This window comes from Peromyscus californicus, unplaced genomic scaffold (genome assembly GCF_007827085.1).
Source record: "Peromyscus californicus insignis strain IS unplaced genomic scaffold, ASM782708v3 Scaffold_5__1_contigs__length_169319896, whole genome shotgun sequence".
Lineage (NCBI taxonomy): Eukaryota > Metazoa > Chordata > Mammalia > Rodentia > Cricetidae > Peromyscus > Peromyscus californicus.
Genome location: NW_026294573.1, coordinates 94,067,529 through 94,088,103, shown reverse-complemented (window position 1 = coordinate 94,088,103; position 20,575 = coordinate 94,067,529). Strand labels below are relative to the sequence as shown.

The 20,575-nt window shown below is 39.7% G+C and overlaps 1 protein-coding gene across 22 annotated transcripts in view; it reads left to right on the top strand.

Annotated features, from left to right (window-relative positions):
• Positions 1–277: 277 nt before the first annotated feature.
• LOC128096342 (zinc finger protein 431-like) overlaps positions 278–20,575 on the top strand; it is a 42,971-nt gene continuing 22,673 nt past the window's right edge. For 6 of the 22 annotated variants that reach the window (XM_052715802.1, XM_052715801.1, XM_052715799.1 and 3 more), the window contains exons 1-2: positions 791–1,093; positions 3,372–3,443. In XM_052715802.1, coding sequence (XP_052571762.1) covers positions 932–1,093; positions 3,372–3,443 — 234 coding nt within the window. In that variant the 5' untranslated portion in view covers positions 791–931. The other 16 variants (XR_008213604.1, XR_008213612.1, XR_008213610.1 and 13 more) reach the window with 15 other exon arrangements.

Below are 20,575 nucleotides of genomic sequence, written 5' to 3'. Positions count from 1 at the left end.
AATTTTCAGAAACTCCTATCAAAATCTACATCTAATACTTACCAATAACTCTTTACACCATTAAAAGCAAGAGATGCCAGTCCCAGAACTGTCTATGTTTGTTTCGAGTCCTAATCTGGAAGACAGCATCTTCCAGACCTGGATGTCAACTAGGCAGCTCAACCTCATGAGCTTATACATCACTTCCTAGTGATCTTTCCCACTCTATCCCCAATCGGAAGCAATGGTATCTAAATCGCAAGTAACGGTATCCAAAGCAGAATCCAAGGAGTTATTCTGAATCTGTTTACTTAGTACATCCGTTTACACACCAGGGGGGTGGGAGACAGAGACACAGACAGAGAGGGAGAGAGAGAAGGGAAGATAGGAAGAAGGAGGGAAGGAGGGAAGGAGGGAGTAGGGAGGAAGGGAGGAGCAAGCAAGCAAGCAAAGCAAAAGGAATCCTTATCCACCCGAAGTTTGCATGTAGCCCACACTCTGCACTGTCTGGTGAACCAGCACACCAGGGGAGACAGTTCTGCTTTGCTCGCTGAGGTTTTTCTAAACTCTCAGGCAGCCTCGGTGCGCTGCTGAAGGGCTGGCTGCCTGCGGCTTTCTAAAGGCCAGGCAAACAGCAGGGCTCCAGGAACGTGGGACAGTGAAGTGGCAGAAAACGCGGACGGCCCCAGGCCACCCCAGACACTACTCAGGCCAGCCTGTGAGGCTGCGCGCTTGACGGCCGCTTTGCGACGGTCGTCGCGACTGCCGTAAAGCGAGGCCTCCGCTGCTGCTGTAGAGTGAGGTAAGATGAGGCACCGGGGCTGTGTCTCTGGGCTCTGGGCGGGCCTCCTCAGGCAGGTGTCGCTGGTCGCCCGGTACCCGGACTGGCGGTCGGCCACATTCGGGGTACCCGCCCTAGGCGGTGGGAGCAGCGGAGGTCGGCCGCAGGTCCATGTGTGAGTCAGTCCGCCGGCACGCTGCGCTCCTCACGGAAGCAGATAGTCCCCACGTGCCCTTGCGGTCCGCTGATCGTCCTGACCGGCTTCGATTTCGGAGGTTGATGGAGACGCTCGTAGAAGCCGGGTCGGGACGGTGTCATCTTTTGAGCTGGGTGGTGAGAGCGGAGGATGGGGGAGAACGAGGAGACGTGAGGACCGGTGCATGGCAAGGTGCCTCTGCAGGGGAGGAACTGCTGCAGCCGGCTGCTCTGCCTGCATCTTCAGTAGTGGCTGGAGGCATGAACTCGCCAGGGACAGGGAGAATGGCAGGCGGCTAACCAGAGTTCCCCCTGAAGGAGTTTGATGCCCCCGCGAAGGACTTGAGAAGTTCTGTGTGCAGGGGCCAGCTGCAGCCGCTTCGAAGAGAGGAGGTGGTTGAATTGCCAGTGTCTTTCCTGTCCTCTGAGACTCCTCAGTGTTCGTCCTTAGTACGTTTGGAGGAGTGCTCACTGTGCTTAATAATAACGGTGGATGACGATAATAATAATAATAAGGTGGAAGCGGTTAGCCATGACAGATAATTGCGTGTAGCTTTGCTGTCTTGCGTTTACATTATCAGTTGGGGAATATCGGGAAAGATTGGATATAACTGGGGCGGGGTAGAGGCTTTAGATAAGAGTACAGAAAACTGAATTCACATTTCATCACTGTTTTCAATTTCTCAGGTAGCACGATGGAAACCACTTTGCTGTGTGACTCAAACTTACTCATCTATAAAGAATGATACTCTAGTCTTTCTAGCTTTATATATTTCAGATAAATAAAAGTCAGCCAGGCATGGTAGCTCACACCTGAATATCAGCACTTTGGAGGTGGGGACAAGAGAATCACTGCATAATGAGCTTCAGGCCAGCCTGGGGTAAATGCCCTCAAGCAAGGAATTAATTTCTTGCCTCTTGAGGGAAAGTCTTTTCTCACTGCATTAGAGTTAATATTGCTGTGATGAAACACCATGACCAAAAGTGACTTGTGGAAGAAAGGGTTTATTTCACTCCCTGTTCCATGTAACAGTTCACCATCAAAAGCAGTGGGGGAAGAAACCTGGAGGGAGGAGCCAATGTAGAGGCCATGGAAGAGTGCTGCTTACTGGCTTGCTACCATGTTTTGCTCAGCCTGCTTTCTTATAGAACCTGGGACCACTCATAATGGGCTGGGTCTTCCCACATTAATAACTAGTAAGAAATGGCCCCCCATATTTGCTTACAGCCTTGGTCTTATAGAGGCATTTTCTCAGTTGGGGTTCCCTCTTCTCATATGACTCTCAAGTTGACCTAAAATTAGCTAGCACACTCATAAAAAGAACTTGATTTGAGCTGGGAAGATAGTTCAGCCACTAAAGTGCTTGTCATTACAAGCATGATCATCTGATTTCAATTCCCAGAAGTTACATAAAAGTGAGCATGGCAGCCTGCAGGTCTACTCTTAGATCTGGGGAGATGGAGACAGAAGGATTCCTGGGAATTTCTACCTACCCACCCTTGCTCATATAGTGACTTCCAGGCTAGTGATAGACTTTGTTTTTTGGGGTATAAGCAGTAGGAAGGAGGATGGCTCAGTGACAGAGAGCAAGCATGAGATGTTAACCTGAATTCAGATATTAGCACTCATGTAGGAAGCCAAGCATGGCTGTGTGCATGTCGGTCACCCCAGAACCAGGGGAGGCAGCAAAAAATAAGGGTTGCTGGCCACCAGCCTGGCTCCAAAGTCAGTGAGAGTCTCTGTCTTGAGGGAATAAGGTAGAGTGTGAAAGATCAAAATACTGGATCTCTTCTGGCCTGCATGTTCCTGCCCTCATAGAAGTGTACATACCCCCAGCACACACAAGTCCACATGCCTGCAATACACAAGTGTACATAGCCTCCCCAAACACACATAAGTGCACATAGATCCTTACACACCCACAAAGAGGTTGATGGTACCTAAAGAATGACACTAGAGGTAGTTTTACCTCCACATACTTGCATACACTGCGCTCATCATCTCCCTATACAGTAACAACTGGTTTAGTACCATTCTCTTCTAGCCCTAAGAACACATTACCAAAATGAAGTTGGTGGTGGTGGTGTTGGGTTTTTCTTTTGTTTTGTTTGAGACGGTCTCATTATGGAGCCCTGTCTGGCCTGGAACACATTATGTAGACTAGGCTGACCCTGAACTCAGCAATCCTCCTGCCTCTGTCTCCCAAGTGCTGGAATTAAAGGCTTACACCGCCATACCTGGTTAAGAGTAGAATTAAAAAAAACATTTTTTTTTCTATTACAAAATTAGGTTCAAGTGAAAAAGCCATTAAATAAAAAGAAAAGCATCTACATTTTCTCCCCTTGAAATTCAGTCTTACCTACTATTTCTTTTTAGTTAAGAATTTTTTTTATTCATTTTATATACCAATGACAGATCACCGTATCTTCCATCGTCTGGCCTCCCAGCCTGCCCCCGTTCCCATCTTCCATTTCCTCCTTCAAAAAGGTAAGGCCTTCCATGGGGAGTCAGCAGAGCTTGGTATATTCAGTAAAGGCAGGTCCAGGCCTCTCCCCTTGCATCAAGGCTGTGTAAGATGCCCTACCATAGGTAATGGGCTCCAAAAAACCAGCTGATACATCAGGGATGGATCCTGATCCTACTGCCGGGGGCCCCTTAAGCAGATCAAGCTATACAACTGTTTTGTTTATGCAAGGGTCCTAGTCCAGTCCCATGGAGGTTCCACAGCTGTTGGTGTAAAGTTCATGAGTTACCACTAGCTTGGTATGGTTGTCTGTGTAGGTTTCCCCATCATAATCTTGATGCCCCTTGCTCATAGAATCCCTCTTTTCTCTCTTCGACTGGACTCCTGTGCTGCAGGCTGCAGGAATATATCATAAGAACTCAGCTGGTTATGGCAAAGTCACTACCTGGAGGAATCAGGGAATTCCTCCAGAGGGAGCCAAATCCCAAGGAGTTTTTGGTGTTACTTGGCTTGTTATATATCAGCTGTATTCTGTTATGAAAATCATGTGTGCCTTCATAGTTTTCCCAATTGACTTTCCCCTAAGAAGGGCTAACAGTGTGGACTGATCACTCTCTGGACATACACATTCCAGGAATTTGGAGAACAGCCTCAGGAAAGGAAAGATTTCTCTGAAATCAGATTACCTCCCTTAGCCACTTTCAAGGACTACAGGAAACACTGCCCAGGTGGGCGCCCAACTTCCAAGGACTAACAATGATAACAGCCCACCTGCAAGTCTCCTGACTTAAATTCCACAAGGAGACACCGCCCAGGTGGGTGCTCAACCTTCAAGGACTAACAGTGATAGCAGCCCACGTACAAGTCTCCTGACTTAAAGTAAATTCCACAAGGAGACACCGCCTAGGTCAGGTGGACATTAAGTAATAGTTTTATACAATTTAGCTCAGGCCCTTCTTTCTTACAGCCTTACTAACTTTAGACCTCTAACTCCTTACCTAACCACTTCTAGGAATATTTAGATTTTTAACATCCTTTACCAAACACATTTTAGACTATAGTTGTGCACATAAGATCCCTCTTAGATATTACCCAAATTTAGCCTTTAGTCAATTCATTAGTCACTTCCCCTTTGGGTTGCAAATAGTAATTAACAACTATTGCCCCTCATTGTGATTCTTATCACCCCTCCATTTGATCCTGATAGTGGATAATAACTGCCTGAGGAAGTTCAGGCTGGGTGTCCTGGGTGGAGGGGAGGATTGTGATTTTTGGGGGATATATAACTGTAAAGCAAGGGACAAAAGGTGGATTAAAGCGAATGGACCAAAGAACTCTGCCTGCATAGATTGATTCGCTGACCTTAAGAATAGATTCTTAGCTGCTTGATAGATTCTTCCCTGGACCCTGGAAAGGAGACTATTAGGGGCTGGACTCCCATAGTCCCCGATACTCCTGGAGCTTGGCCTGATGCTTGACTGTGGATCTCTGCATCTTCCATCAGTTACCTAATGAAGGCTCTATGATGACAAGGTGTTCACCAGTCTGATTACTGGGGTAAGCCAGCTCAGGCACCCTCTCCACTATTGCTAGTAGTCTAAGCTGGGGTCATTCTTGTGGATTCTTGCACAAGAATTTCCCTAGCACTAGGTTTCTCCCTGTCCCCATGATGTCTCCCTCTATCAAGGTATCTCTTTCATTTTGCTCTCCCACTCATTCCCTCACCCAGCTTGATCATCCTGATTCCTTATGTACTCACTCCACATACCTTACCCTACATTGCCCCCCAAACCCTCATTTTACTAATGGAGATCTCATCTATTTCACCTTCCCAGGGCGATCCATGTGTCCCTCTTAGTGTCCTCCTTGTTAGCTAGCTTCTCTGGAGCTGTGAGTTGTCGTCTGGTTATCCTTTGCTTTACACCTAGTATCCACTTATGAGTGAGTACATGCCATGTGTTTGTCTTTCTGAGTTTGAGTTTCCTCATTCAGGATGATATTTTCTAGTTCTATCCATTTGCCTGCAAATCTCAAGATGTCATTGTTTTTTAACTGCTGAGTAGTACTCCATTGTGTATATGTGCCACATTTTCTTTAGCCATTCATTGGTTGAGGGGCATCTAGGTTGTTTCCAGATTCTGGATATTACTAATAATGCTGCTATGAACATAATTGAGCAAGTTTCGTTCTGGAATTTTTGAGCATTCCTTGGGTATATGCTCAAGAGTGGTATCACTGGGTCTTGAGGAAGATTGATATCCAATTATCTGAGAAACCTCCGCACTGATTTCCAAAGTGGCTATACAAGTTTGCACTCCCACCATTAGTGGAGGAGTGTTTCCTTTCTTCCACATCCTTTCCTAACATAAGCTGTCATTAGTGTTTTTGATCATAGCCAATCTGACAGTTGTAAGATAGTATCTGAGAGTCATTTTGATTTACATTTCCCTGATGAGTAAGGATGTTTAGTTCTGTAGCCCATGTTTTAAATGGATTGTTTGATATTTTGCTGTTTAGTTTCTTCAGTTCTTTATGTATTTTGGAGGTCAGTCCTCTGTCAGATTTGGGGTTGTTAAAGATCTTTTCCCATTTTGTAAGCTGTCATTTTGTATTGTTTACCATGTCCTTTGCCTTACAGAATGTTCTCCACTTGAGGAGGTCTGATTTGTTAATTCTTGCTCTCAGTGTCTGTCTACTGGTGTTATATTTAGGAAGTGGTCTCCTGTGCCAATGTACTTAAGGCTACTTTCTACTTTCTCTTCTGTTAGGTTCAGTGTAACTGGATTTATGTTGTGGTCTTGATACACTTGGACTTGAGTTTTGTGCGTGGTGATAGATATGGATCTATGTGCAATCTTCTACATGTTGACATCCAGTTATGCCAGCAGCATTTGTTGAAGATGTTTTCTTTTTTCTGCTATACAGTTTTGGCTCTTACTCAAATATCGGGTGTTCATAGGTGTGTGGATTAATGTCAGGGTCTTCAATTTGATTCCATTGCTCCACATGTCGGTTTTTTTATGCCAGTACCCAGCTGTTTTTTTATTACTACAGCTCTATTGTAGAGCTGAAGGTCAGACATGGTGATGCCTTCAGAAGTTGCTTAATTGTACAGGATTGTTTTGGCTATCCTGTGTTTCCCCTCCCCCCGTCGATTAAGTTGAGTATTGTTCTTTCAAGGTCTGTGAAGAATTGTGTTAGGATTTTGATGGGGATTGCATTGAATCTGTAGATTGCTTTTGGTAAGATTGCCGTTTTTACTGTGTTACATATCCCTAAGCGTTGGAGATCTTTCCATTTTCTGATATCTTCTTCAATTTCTTTCATTAGAGACTTAAAGTTCTTGTCATATGGGTCTTTCACTCACTTAGAGTTACCCCAAGGTATTTTATATTATTTGTGGCTACTGTAAAGGGTGATGTTTCCCTGATTTCTTTCTTGACCCATTTATCATTTGTATATAGGAGAGCTATTGATGTTTTTGAATGAATCTTGTATCCCTCCACATTACTGAAGGTATTTATCAGCTGTATGAGTTCCCTGGTAGAATTTTTGGGGTCACTAAGTGTACTATCATACCATCTGCAAATAGTGAAAGTTTGACTTTTTCCTTTCCAATTTGTATCTTCTTGATCTTTTTTTTTTTAATTGCTCTAGCCAGAACTTCAAGTACTGTATTGAATAAATATGGGGAGAGTGGACAGCCTTGCCTTGTTCCTGATTTTAGTGAAATTGCTTTGAGTTTCTTTCCATTTACTTTGATGTTGGCTGTCTTGCTGTAAATTGCCATTATTATGTTTAGGTATGTTCCCTGTATTCCTGATCTCTCCAAGACCTTTATCATGAAGGGGTGTTGGATTTTGTCAAAGACCTTTTCAGCATCTAATGAGATGATCATGTAATTTCTTCTTTGAGTTTCTTTTATATGGTTTATTACATTAGCAGATTTTCGTATGTTGAACCATCCTTGCATCCCTGGGATGAAGCCTACTTGATCAAGGTGGATAATTGTTTTTATGTGTTCTTGGAGTCAGTTTGCTAATATTTTATTGAATATTTTTGCATCAATGATCATGAGGTTGATTGGTCTGTAATTTTCTTTCTTTGTTGCATCTTTGTGTCATTTGGGAATCAGAGTAATTGTAGCCTCATTAAAGGAGTTTGGTAACATTACTTCTGTTTCTGTTGTGTGGAACAATTTGAAGAGTATTGGTATTAGCTCTTTGAAAATCTGGTAGAATTCTGTGTTCAAACCATCTGGTTCTGGGCTTTTTTTTGGTTAGGAGACTTTTAATGACTGTTTCTATTTCCTTAAGGGTTACTGGTCTATTTAAATAGTTTATCTAGTCTTGATTTAACTTTGGTATGGGGTACCTATGCAGAAAATTGTCCATTTCTTTTAGATTTTCCAATTTAGTGGAGTACAGGTTTTTTTTGTTTGTTTGTTTGTTTTTTTTAGTTTTTCGAGACAGGGTTTCTCTGTGTAGCTTTGCGCCTTTCCTGGAACTCGCTTTGGAGACCAGGCTGGCCTCGAACTCACAGAGATCCGCCTGGCTCTGCCTCCCGAGTGCTGGGATTAAAGGCGTGCGCCACCACCGCCCGGCCGAGTACAGGTTTTTGAAGTATGACCTGATGATTCTCTGGATTTCATCATTGTCTCTTGTTATGTCCTCCTTTTCATTTTTGATTTTGTTAATTTGGATGTTCTCTCTCTGCCTTTTGTTTTGTTTGGATAGGGGTTTGTCTATCTTGTTGATTTTTCTCAAAGAACCAACTCTTTGTGTCATTGATTCTTTGTATTGTTCTTTTTGTTTCTGTTTTATTGATTTCAGCTCTCAATTTGATTATTTCCTAGCATCTATTCCTCCTGGGTAAGTTTGTTTCTTTTTGTTCTAGAGCTTTCATGTGAGCTGTTAGGTCACTAGTATTGATTTTCTCCAACTTCTTCATGTGGGCATTTAGTGCTATGAATTTTCCTCTTAACACTGCTTTTTTAGTGTCCCATAAGTTTGGGTATGTAGTAAATTCATTTTCATTGAATTCTAAGAAGTCTTTCATTTCTTTCCTTATTTCTTCCTTGACCCATTGGTGACGCAGTTGAGCATTATTTATCTTCCATGAGATTGTAGGCTTTGTATAATTTTTGTTGTTGTTGAACTCTTAACTTTAAGCCGCAGTCGACTGATAAAATACAGGAGGTTTTATTAATTTTTTTTGTATCTGTTAAGATTTTTTTGTGTGTGTGTGACTGAGTATGTTGACGATTTTAGAGAAGGTTCCTTGGGGTGCTGAGGAAAAGGTTGTGTTAGGATGGAATGTTCTATAGATTTCTATTAAGTCTGTTTGAGTCATAACATCTGTTCAGTCCCTTATTTCTCTGTTAAGTTTCTGTCTAGCAAATCTGTCCATTGATCAGAGTGGTGTGTTGAAGTCTGCCACTAATAGTGTGTGGGGTTTGATGTGCAATTTAAGCTTTAGTACTGTTTCTTTTACATATGTGGATACCCTTGTATTGGGGGCATAGTTTCTGAGAATTAAGACTTCCTCTTGGTGCATTTTTCTTGTGATGAATATGTAATATCCTTCCTGATCTCTTTTAATTGATTTTAGCTTGAAGTCTATTTTGTTAGATAATAGGATAGCTACACTATCTTGCTTCTTAAGTCCATTTGATTGGAAAGTCTTTTTTTAGCCTTTCACTCTGAGGTAGTGTCTGTTTATGAAGTTGAGGTGTGTTTCTTATATGCAGCAGAAGGATGGATCCTGATTTTGTATCTATTCTTTTAGCTTGTGTCTTTTTATAGAGAAATTCAGTCCATTGATATTCATGTATATGACAAGTGGTTGTTAATTCCTATTATCTTTTGGTGGTAGTTTGTGTGTATTTCCCGTCTTTGAGATTTACTACTGTGGGGTTATCAATTTCCTGTGTTTTATGGGTACACCTAACTTCCTTATGTTGGAGTTTTCCCTCATGTGCTTTCTGTAGGGCTGGACTTGTGGATAGGTATTATTTAAATCTGGTTTTGTCTTGGAATATCTTGTGCACTCTGTCTATGGTGATTGAAAGTTATGTTGGGTATAGTTGTCTGGGCTGGCATCCGTGGTCGTTACATCTGTCCAGGACCTTCTGACTTTCAGAGTTGCCATTGAGAAGTGAGGTATTATTCTGATGGATCTGCCTTTATAAGTTACATGGCCTCTTTCCTTTGCTGCTCTTACTATTCTTTCTTTATTCTTTATGTTTTGTGGTTTCATTATTATGTGATGAGGGGACTTTTTTGTGGGGGGTCTAGTCTATGTGGTGTTCTGTAAGCTTCTTGTATCTTCATAGGTATTTCCTTCTTTAAGTTGGGAAAGTTTTCTTGTATGATTGTGTTAAATATATTTTCTGTGCCTTTGAGTTGGTATTCTTCTTCTATTCCTCTTATTCTTAGATTTAGACTTTTTATGGTGTCAGAGATTTCCTGGATGTTTTGTGTTATGACTTTTTTAGTTTTAGTGTTTTCTTTGACTGATGAATCTATTTCTTTTATGTGTCCACCACGCCTGAGATTCTCTCTTCCATCTCTTGTGTTCTCTTGGTTATGGTTGCATCTGTATTTCCTGTTCATTTACTCAGATTTTTTATTTCCATTATTCCCTCCTTGTGTGTTCTTCATTGCTTCTGTTTCAATTTTCAGGTCTTGAACTGTTTTCTTCACTTCTTTAATCACTTTTACTTTGTTTTCTTGGCTTTTCTTAAGGGATTTATTGATTTCTTCCAATTTTTTTGGAAGTCTTTTCATCAGTTTCTTTAAGGGAATTTTTTATTTCCTCTTTAAAAGCCTCTATCATCTTCATAAAATGATTTGTAAGATTGCTTACTTCTGCTTCTTCTGTTCTGTGATGCTCAGGTCTTGCTGTTGTAAAACCTCTAGATTCTATTGGTGCCATATTGCTCTTTATGTTGTTGTATATATTTTTGCACTGGTGTCTACCCATTTCTTCCTCCAATAGGTGTAAGAGGTGTCTGTGTCTGAGGGAGCTGCTCTTGGTTGAGTCTGTGCTTACTGTGTCTGTGTCTCAGGGGACCACTCTTGGTTTAATCAGATGTAGCAGATTCTGTTTCTCAGAGGGATGGTTAAGTTAGGGTCAGGGAGTGGGTCTTATGGATTGCCGTTTCCAATGTGGGGTATAGTGGGGAGGCTTGTGTGGAGGAGTGTTGCCTGCTGGCCTGAAACTAGGGCAGTAATGGGTGGGGGTGGGGAGCACGGATTGTGCTTCCACGCCAAGTCTTTGAGGCAGGACTCTCTAGATAGGAGAAGAGTCATTCACCTCTTTGTCCAATAAGTGCTGGCAGAGTCTGTCCAACCTTACCTGTCTTACTTTTTAATACAACCTATGTTCCCTGGGTCCTTTATTTCCATCACTCCCTCAGAACTTTCCTTATAGCATAAACGTGTCCCCGCATGTTTATGATTTTTCTGGATAATCACATGGAAAGACTGCTCTATTTTACCCTCACCTTCTAAGTGGCAATGTGGCGAGGTAGAGGTTATTTTGCAAAGGAGTACAAAGTGAATGATAGTACATAGATAAAGACCCATTCTGATCATTATTATTATTATTTTCAGTCCTAGGATTGTGTATGCAAGCACTGTATTGCCAAGTTTCATTCCCATCTCTTTTTTCAGTTTTTATTTTGAGATAGTCTCACTAAGTTTCCTAGGCTGGCCAGGAAGTCTGTTGCACAGACAGCCCTTGAACTTAACCATCATCCTGGCTAGACTCTAGAGTAGCTGGCATAATAGGCCTGTGCCATGAGCTCCTACTAGACTTCCTTTTTTAATTTAATGTTGTTATTTGCTTTTTACTCTTTTTGGGCCTCCTCCAACCAGCTCCCCAATAAATCACATTCAGATGCTTATTTTAATTATGATTGCCCGGTCTTAGCTTGGCTTAGTTTCTAGCCAGCTTTCCTTAACTTAAATTAACCCATCTATCTTTTGCCTCTGGGTTTTTCCCGATCTCTTCTATAAATCTTAATCTTATTCCGTGGTTTGCTGGTTATGTAGCTGGCCCTTGATGGCTTCCTGTTCTCTGCCGCCTTCTCTATATGTTCTGTCTGCCTGAGATTCCCATCTATCCTTTCTGGTGCCTTGCCATTGGCAAGTTCTTTATTAGACCAGAAGGTGTTTTACACAGGCACAGTAGCACAGCTTTACAGAATTAAAGAAATGCAACATAAACTAAAGTAACACAACTTAAAGTAATATTCTACCAAAATTAAAAAAAAAAATTTTGTGCACTATATTTTAGTCATATTTTCCTCTCCCCCAACTACTCCCAGATACCCACTCAACTTCAGATTCTTTCTCATAAAAATGAAAACAAAAAAATACATGGGTTCCATTTTGTGTTGACCAACTATTCATGAGCATGTGGCTTGCCCTGGAGTTTGTTTAATATATTCTGACTCTCCATTGAATAAAGTTGGTTTTCTCCCTCTCAAAAGTTAATGGTGCACATAGCTTCTTGGTTAGAAGTGGGACTTGGTGCCCACTTCCCATTCTGTGTGCTGGGATTTTTGTATGGCTTGAACTAGTACAGATCATGTGCATGCTGGCACAGTCTCTGCAATTTCAAATGTGCATTAGCCCTATTGTGTCTGAAAAATGCTGTTTCCTTGGAGTTTTTTTTTTTTATCACTTCTGGCTTTTATACTCTTTCTACTTTCTCTTCTGTATATAAACCTCAGCCTTTGAGGGTTGCTTTAATGGGCTATCCCTTTAGGACTGAGTGCTCCAAAGTCTCTCACTCTCTGAATGTTGTCCAGTTGTGGTTGTCCATATTAGTTATTATCTACTGAAGAAAGTCTCCTTTCTGATGAGTACTCAGCAATGCAGTACTCTGTGGATATAACAATATGTAGTTAGGAGTCATTTTATTTCTATGTTCATTTGGCAGAATAATTATAGTAGATTTTCCCTTGAGGTCTTTGACCTATCTAGTCTCAGGTTCTTGGCCTCATTAGTGTGTCAGATAAAGGTTTCATCTTATAGAGTTGGCCTAAAATCCAATTAAAAGGTGGTTGGTTACTCCTATAGCATTTGTGCCACTATTGCACAGTCAGTGGTTAAATCTTGTAGACAGGTTGCTGTTATAGCTTGTAGTGTTGACACCTGTGTGAGGTTGATGATTACTTTTCTTCTCCAGTAGTGTGTATCATTCTTTTCAACACTATGAACTCTATTTACCTGGAGTGAAGCTTCTAATTGAGCATGAGTTTCTGAGTGCATGTTTGGTTTCATTTTCTTTTCATGCCTCTCATTCTGCTACCTAGACCCCTAACCATACACTCTCCAATCTGAACTGTTCTCTTTCCTCTGTAGTTTGACTTCCTATTTGTTTTGTAGTTGGAGGCATATTTGGATGTCAGCTGTGACACTGAAAGACTATGTATTGCTCTTGGCTACAGAAAGAATGTGAAAACAATCTTGACCTTACTTTGCACATGTTTCTATCACAAGTGTGTTTGGTTCTTACGACCATGTTTTCTCATCCTTGTTCAGGTAGTGATGTGTAGTAAAATTGATAATAAAAGATGAAATGAAAGTTAAAAGAATGTGCATTCTGTTAACTAACATCACAGTTTAGGGCCAGAGACAAGAGGACTGATAGCTCTGATGCCCCAAACTACTTACCATTTCCTTCTTCTCCATTGCTAGATCTCAGTTCATATACTAGTTTTGTCCTTACCCTATGCCATTTAAGAATAATTTTCTGGTTTCAGGCTTGACTTTGAAGAGGATTTGGCACTATTGGGTTTGTGTGCTGTGCAAATGCTGCTGCAGGGAACTGAGGAGAGAGCATGGTCCAGCTAGGAAGACAGGACATGAGTTAGAGCTCCTAGAGGAGATCCTGAGAGGCCATTGCATGAAGCTATGAGGATGAAGCCTGGATTGCCTTTTAGACCACAAGATGTGTCAGAGCTGCAGTGAGGAGATCCTGAGAGTTCATTGCATGAGGCTGTGATGGTAAAGTCGGGATTGCCTTTTGAGACCAAAAGATGAGTGCAGTGACCTATGACGATGTGCATGTGGACTTCAGTGTGGATGAGTGGGCTTTGCTGGATTCTTCCCAGAAGAATCTATACAAAGATGTGATGCTAGAGACCTACAGGAACCTCACAGCTATAGGCTACAGTTGGGAAGACCATAATACTGAAAAACATTGTCAAAGTTTTAGAAGGCAGGGCAGGAATGAAAGAAATCATACTGGAGCGAAACCTTCTGAAAATACTCAATGTGTTAAAACCTTTGCACATCACAATCATCTTCAAATACATAAAAGAAGACATACTGGAGAGAAACCCTATGAATATAATAAATGTGATAAAGCCTTTTCATGTCAGAGTCATCTACAAAGACATGAAGTAACTCATACTGGAGAGAAACCTTATGAATGTAATCAGTGTGATAAAGCCTTTGCACATCACAGTAGTCTCCAAACACATAAAAAAACTCATACTGGAGAGAAACCTTACAAATGTAATCATTGTGGGAAAGCCTTTGCACATCAGAGTAGTCTCCAAATACATAATAGATTACATACTGGAGAGAAAGCATACAAATGTAATCAATGTGATAAAGCCTTTTCACAATACAGTAATCTCCAAACACATAAGGGAATCCATATAGGAGAGAAACCCTTTGAATGTAGTCAATGTGGTAAAGCCTTTTTATATTACCGTGATTTCCAAAGACATGCAAGAATACATACTGGAGAGAAACCTTTCAAATGTGATCAGTGTGATAAAGCCTTTTCACGAAAGTGTAAACTTCAAATACATAAAAAAACTCATACTGGAGATAAACCTTATGAATGTAGTCAATGTGGTAAAGCCTTTGTATGTCAAAAGAGTCTCCAGTTACATAAAAGGACACATTCTGGAGAGAAACCCTTTGATTGTAAGGAGTGTGGTAAAGCCTTTGTATGTCAAAAGCGTCTCCAAAGACATAAAAGGACTCATACTGGAGAGAAACCTTATGAATGCAATCAATGTGGTAAAGCCTTTGCACATCACAACAATCTTCAAGAACATAAAAAAACCCATACTGGAGAGAAACCATACAAATGTATTCAATGTGATAAAGCCTTTTCACAATACAGTAATCTGCAAAAGCATAAAAGAACACATACTGGAGAGAAACCCTATGAATGTAGTCAATGTGGTAAGCTCTTTGCTTATCAAGAGAGTCTCCAATTACATAAAAGAACACATACTGGAGAGAAACCCTATAAATGCAGAGAGTGTGGTAAAACCTTTATATGCCAAAAGAGTCTCCAAATACATAAAAGAACTCATACTGGAGAGAAACCTTATGAATGTAATCAATGTGGTAAAGCCTTTGCATATCATAGTAGTCTCCAAGTACATAAAAGAACACATACTGGAGAGAAACCATACACATGTAATCAATGTGATAAAGCCTTTTCACAATACAGTTATCTCCAAATACATAAAAGAAGACATACTGGAGAGAAACCTTATGAATGTCATCAATGTGATAAAGCCTTTGCATGTCGAAGGAGTCTCCAAAGACATGAAAGAAAACATACTGGAACTGAAGAGATACCATATGAATGAAATTAGTGTGGTAAAGCCCTTGCATATCAAGTACTCTCCAAATATATAAAAGAAGACATACTGAAGAGAAACACTATGAATGTAATTAATGTGATAAAGCGTTTGCATATTAGTAGTCTTCAAAATCATAAGAAAATAATCATACTGCCGAGAAACCCTATAAATGTAGTTAATGTGGTAAGGTTTTGCAATTCATGGTAGTCTTCATACAAGAGTAGAACTTTTAGTGTGTAATTGGGCTGTTCAAGCCTGTGCATATCACATTAATCTTTGATGATCAAAAAAAAAAAAGAATACCAAAGGAAATCTGACTATAAAGCATTTGGTAAGATCATTGGCCAACATATATGCATTTAGTTACATGAGATTATTTTTCTGGAGGAAAAAAATCTAGTAAGTGCCAACAATCTCTTCAGTTATTATGATGTCTTTATTTTGTTTGTACCTGCAAACTCACATAGACAAAAGGCCTCTGAATTTAAAGTATGAAGCAACTCTTAGATTTCTTCTCTTCGATCACAGAAAAAAAGAAATCCATGAGTAAACCTTTATGAATATGTATTAGTACATTTTTTATTGCTGTAGTAAAACATAATGCCTAAGTCAACTTATGAAAGAATTTAATTGGCCCTTGGTTCCTGGGAGATACTGGATCACAATGAAAGTGGCATGGCAACAATTGTCAGACAGGGCAGCTAAAACAAGAAGCTAAGAACTTACATCCTTAAACTGAACCATGAAGCAGAGAATAGGACCTGGAAATGGTGTATGGATGAAAACTCTCAGACCCACCCATAGTGACATATTTCATAAGCATGGCAGCATTTTTTCAATCTTCTGAAATGATACCACCAACTGAGAAGGATTGATTTCTCTGACTTCAAGCCTACATGCTAGCTTTCTGTTACATGAAAATCCCTGTAAGCCTTTTAAATGTCTGAAGACTTGTGTTACTAGAATGAATGCTTACAACAGAAAAGCATTCATAAATAAAATTTGTTTACACTTTTTAACTATGTGATGTCTGTGTGTCTGTGTGCATGTGCATTCTGGTTCCCAAGAAGGTTATACCCTTGGAGCTTGTTGTAGCATGAATTATAGGAAGTTGTCAAATCCTGACTTTGGTCCTAGGAATGAACTTGTCTTAATTGTTCAGTCATGTCTCTAGCCCTTAAAATATTTTAAAATCTTTTACTATCATCTTGATATCAAGAAATAGGGTAGAACTCATACAAGAGGAAACCCTATTCATGTATATGATTTTGTAAAGAACTTACACACCACAGTTGTCTTCAGGTTCAAAAAAATGGACTTCCTTCATCTCATTAACATCATAACCTTGAAGGAAGCAAATTATCATATTCACATAAGATTGATGTTGGAGATCAGTGCATTGTGGTTCTATTTTGCATCATTTGAGGTAGTTATTAAAGTGTGCTATATGTGTTGCAAATCTATTTAGTCAAATTCAATTTATGGTCCTTATATTCCTCTGTGGCCATTGTTCATCCTCAATTGTGCTTTCATTTAGAGATAGATTTTTTTTTATTGCAATGTATAGAGTAGGATGTCCATCATCTAAGTAGTCCATTGTTTATGGACATCAGGCATCTTTAAACATCAGGTAGTGCTGATCATACTTTTCAAGTAAGGGTGTCTGTGAAAGGGTGGTGGGTTTTCTTGGTTTTCTTTTTCATATTTTCACAAATTCCCTTAAGATATTGTTTGTTATTCAGCCTAGGTTGGATGTCAGTTATTTGTCTGAAATACATTTGAACTCATGATCCTCATGTGTTAGTCTCCAGTGTAAAAGTCCAAGGGTAGATGATACACTCCTAACGTTTGCTATTTTGTCAACATAATTTGAAATATTAATGTTAAATTACTTAATAGAGGAGAATATAAGAAACATTAAATACCTTATATATACATCCAAAGCTGCACTTTCATCTCTGGAAGAGATATAATGAGGTAAAATGATAAGCAATCAGCTGTACGTTTGCCCTCTGTTTTCCCCTTTTCTCTGCTTATTTTATTAGCTTTGTACTATTGTCCATTACACATGATGCAATATCTTCTTTACGCTTGTGTAAAGTAAGAAATGCATTATCCTTTTTACTGTTTTTATAATTGTGGCTAAAATGTCACAAATAAGAACTATGTACACTAATATTATCTGGATGTAGGACCTCTGCCTCTGAGAAGCCAGGGTTTATGATGTTGCTGTGAGATACTTCTTTTTAAAACTGTCCCATTGCTTTGTTTAAGTGGTTTCTATATTATTAATGAATTAATGTTGTATTAGTTGTAAAATAGTGATAGATCCCAAAAAACAACAGTTTAGTAGTTTGGATTTTAAAATAGTTGGGCTTAGAGAGGCTTAACAGTGGTAGTCTGAAGGTTGGCTTAAATTTCACCAGGAAGCAGCGTGCATTACACTGATGTGCTATTTAATACTTGTATGAGGAATAGCTAAATCTGGAGAGTGAGAAATAATTGTTATCCTTGTATGATGAAACCGTTGTAACAAGTTTCAGCTGACAGCAGGCGCTAGGACCACCATCTGTGTTGATAGTTGCTGCTAATTTTCACAGTTTAGTAAAGACAATTCTGGTTTTATCCCATCACCTTGATACATTATCTGCAGATAGGATAGGTAATTCTCATCTCTGTTGTCCTTCTCTTGAGTAGTTGATCTTATTTTTTTTCTTACAGTGCTTATTTTATGTGGCTTCAGCTCTGTCAGTTCATTTAAATTGTTTCAAAGCTCCACACCAAAACTTAGCATTTAAAATGGCAGAGTAAAAATATTTGTACTCTATTCTGTCTAAAGTTATGCTCAAACAACACAATACAGATTCCCGTAGACAAGTATTGCTGTAACTGCAAAATGCAATATTTGAAAAATGGTTGTCACCTGTAAAAGGAAGATCCTTGTAGAAAGAGATCTCTGAACTAACAGAACAGAGACTTGGCTCTTCTGTTTACAGTAGGTCAGGACATATAGGGAGGCATGGGAGCATCCATAGATGTTTGGCAGCATGAACTAGCAAGAAGAAAAGCAAATAAGGTATACACAAGTGCACTATCCTTACAGCAGGAAAATGGAGGGAGAGATTGCCAGAGACTCTTTGGTACCTGTTTCTGACATCATGACAAGAGTAATGTTTCAACTGTTCCTAGTATCTAATATGTATTATCCATTTTTCTCACAAACACATGTGTATAAACTGTTCTATTGGAAAGAACTTCCATCTAGTCTAGAATATAATGCTGTTCCCTCCTCCCCCAGTATTCCTTTGAATGACTGGTCTTGGGGTGCTCAGGCCATTCAAAGGTAAGTAAATAAAAGGAAATGAGCATGATCCATGAAAAATGCTACAACAAGAAGAAAATAAGCCAGAAAACAAGTGACAACCCATGATGAAATTGTACAGGTCTAAGTGTTGGGGTAGTTTATGAAACAGTTAAACTTTTAAAATGAAAGACAGAGGACTCAGTGGTTAAGACATACACTACTCTGAGTGACTTGATTTTGCTTCCTAGTATCTATATCGGGTGACTCAATGACCCCCTATAACTCTAGCTCCAGGGTCATTGGCCACCTCTGTCCTTTATGTGCACCTGCACACATCCAAACATACCCATGCATGTACTTACAGTTAAAAATCATTTTAAAAATCTCTAAATAAATAAATAAAAATAAAAAATAAAATCTCTGAAATGACATTGTTGTTTGTACCTCGGTGATAATTTGCCAATCTGGGATAGAAGCCTTGTGTTCAGTTAGTAGCCCTGCAAAAAATAAAGACAGTGTTCATTGGCTCAAGAGCTAGGAATTAATTATAAGAGAGCAGTCTGGCAGAGCTCAGGAGGAAAAGACACACAAGGAGAAATAACAGACATTAGGATGGAAAGTCAGCATTGAAGCCTCAGTGAGGTGGCTTGATGACAGGCTTTGGAAGTTGAACAAACTGAAATAGGAAAGAAAGGAGATGTACTTACTATAGTTCTGGAAATAGAGACCCCAGTGTTGCAATGAAAGTATTTAAATGACTCCAAAAGTTTTCTACATAGAAATCTTTATATGTTAAAAGAATACACAAAGACCAAAGAAAAATGAATATATGCTCATCACTATCATTACATTGTCTATGTCAACAAGATAGGAAATATGTGTGCTTCCACTCTGCATCTCATCAAAACAGATCAGATTCCCTACAGTTGGTGCTGTGTAATTGAATATTAATTGAGAATATTTAGCATTACAGGGCAATGATGAATCCTGTAGCTTATCAGGGGAAGTAAAGTGTGACCTCACAGGCAAACTCTACTGACATCTGTTTAAACTATGCAAATACTGAAAGTAAGTAGTACATATCTGTTTTTTTTTTTTTTTTTTTTTTTTTTTTTTATAAGCTGCAGAGAGACTGAGTGTGCCCAGGGTATATAGGGTCATTGCGGAACACTGTACCAATAAGAATAAAATAACATAGTTATAGTACAAAATAAAATAACCAAGCAGAAATAAATAGGAAAAGGAAAGAAGACATAGCTAGCATAGTTTGCCAGTTTCTCGTTATAACCAGAAAACATAAGACAGGAATCTTAGATTATTAAGTGAAACAGGTATTAGTATTCTTGAAGAAATAAAGCTAAACACAATAGGACATTTTAAAAATATTTAAGCAAGATCTTGTATTTGAGTGGAGGTAAGAAGTATATACATACTAAATTTTTAACTCTAAAGAAATAATCGGAGTTGACACCAAGGATGAAAGACCAAAATGATTTCCAAGGTGTTCTTTACCCTTGCAAATACCAGGGTCACACATGAGCATTCTAACACACACAAACACACACACACTCACACACACACACCCTTCACAAAGAAACAGATACTGTCCTCCTTGACTAAACACTTTCTCACTTTCCCGTGGAAATTGTGCTCAGTGTGGTCAGAAGTATCACCTTTGGACTTGTCAGACATACATTCTAAGATCCAGAAGTCCAGGTCACAGACATTGGAGAAGCCCCTCCTTGCATTCCTCTTGGTCAAAGTGTTCTGTAGAACTGCAGATGGCTTTTTCTTAGCTTTTTTTCTTCACCAGTTTTTCTTTCTCTTATTTGATAGTCATAGCAGTAGTAATGATTCTTATTTGTCATGGGGTTCTCTGTGTAGCTCTGGCTGTCCTGGAACTAGCTCTGTAGACCAGGCTGGCCTCAAACTTTCAGAGATCCACCTGCCTCTGCCTCCTGAGTGCTGGGATTAAAGGGGTGCACCGCCACTGCCTGGCAGTAGTATTGATTCTTGAGTCTGGGATCAGAGTTTAAGTCTCTCTTCAGTCATCTGGTATGGTGATATTTCATTTGTACTGAAATGTGATTTTATTTGTTAATAAATAAAGTTACCTGGGGGTCAGAGCTAATAGCAAGCCATAGCAGAAGCCAGGCAGTAGTGGCGCACACCTCTAATCCCGATCACATGACAGACAGATCTCTGTGTGTTCCAGGATACAGCCA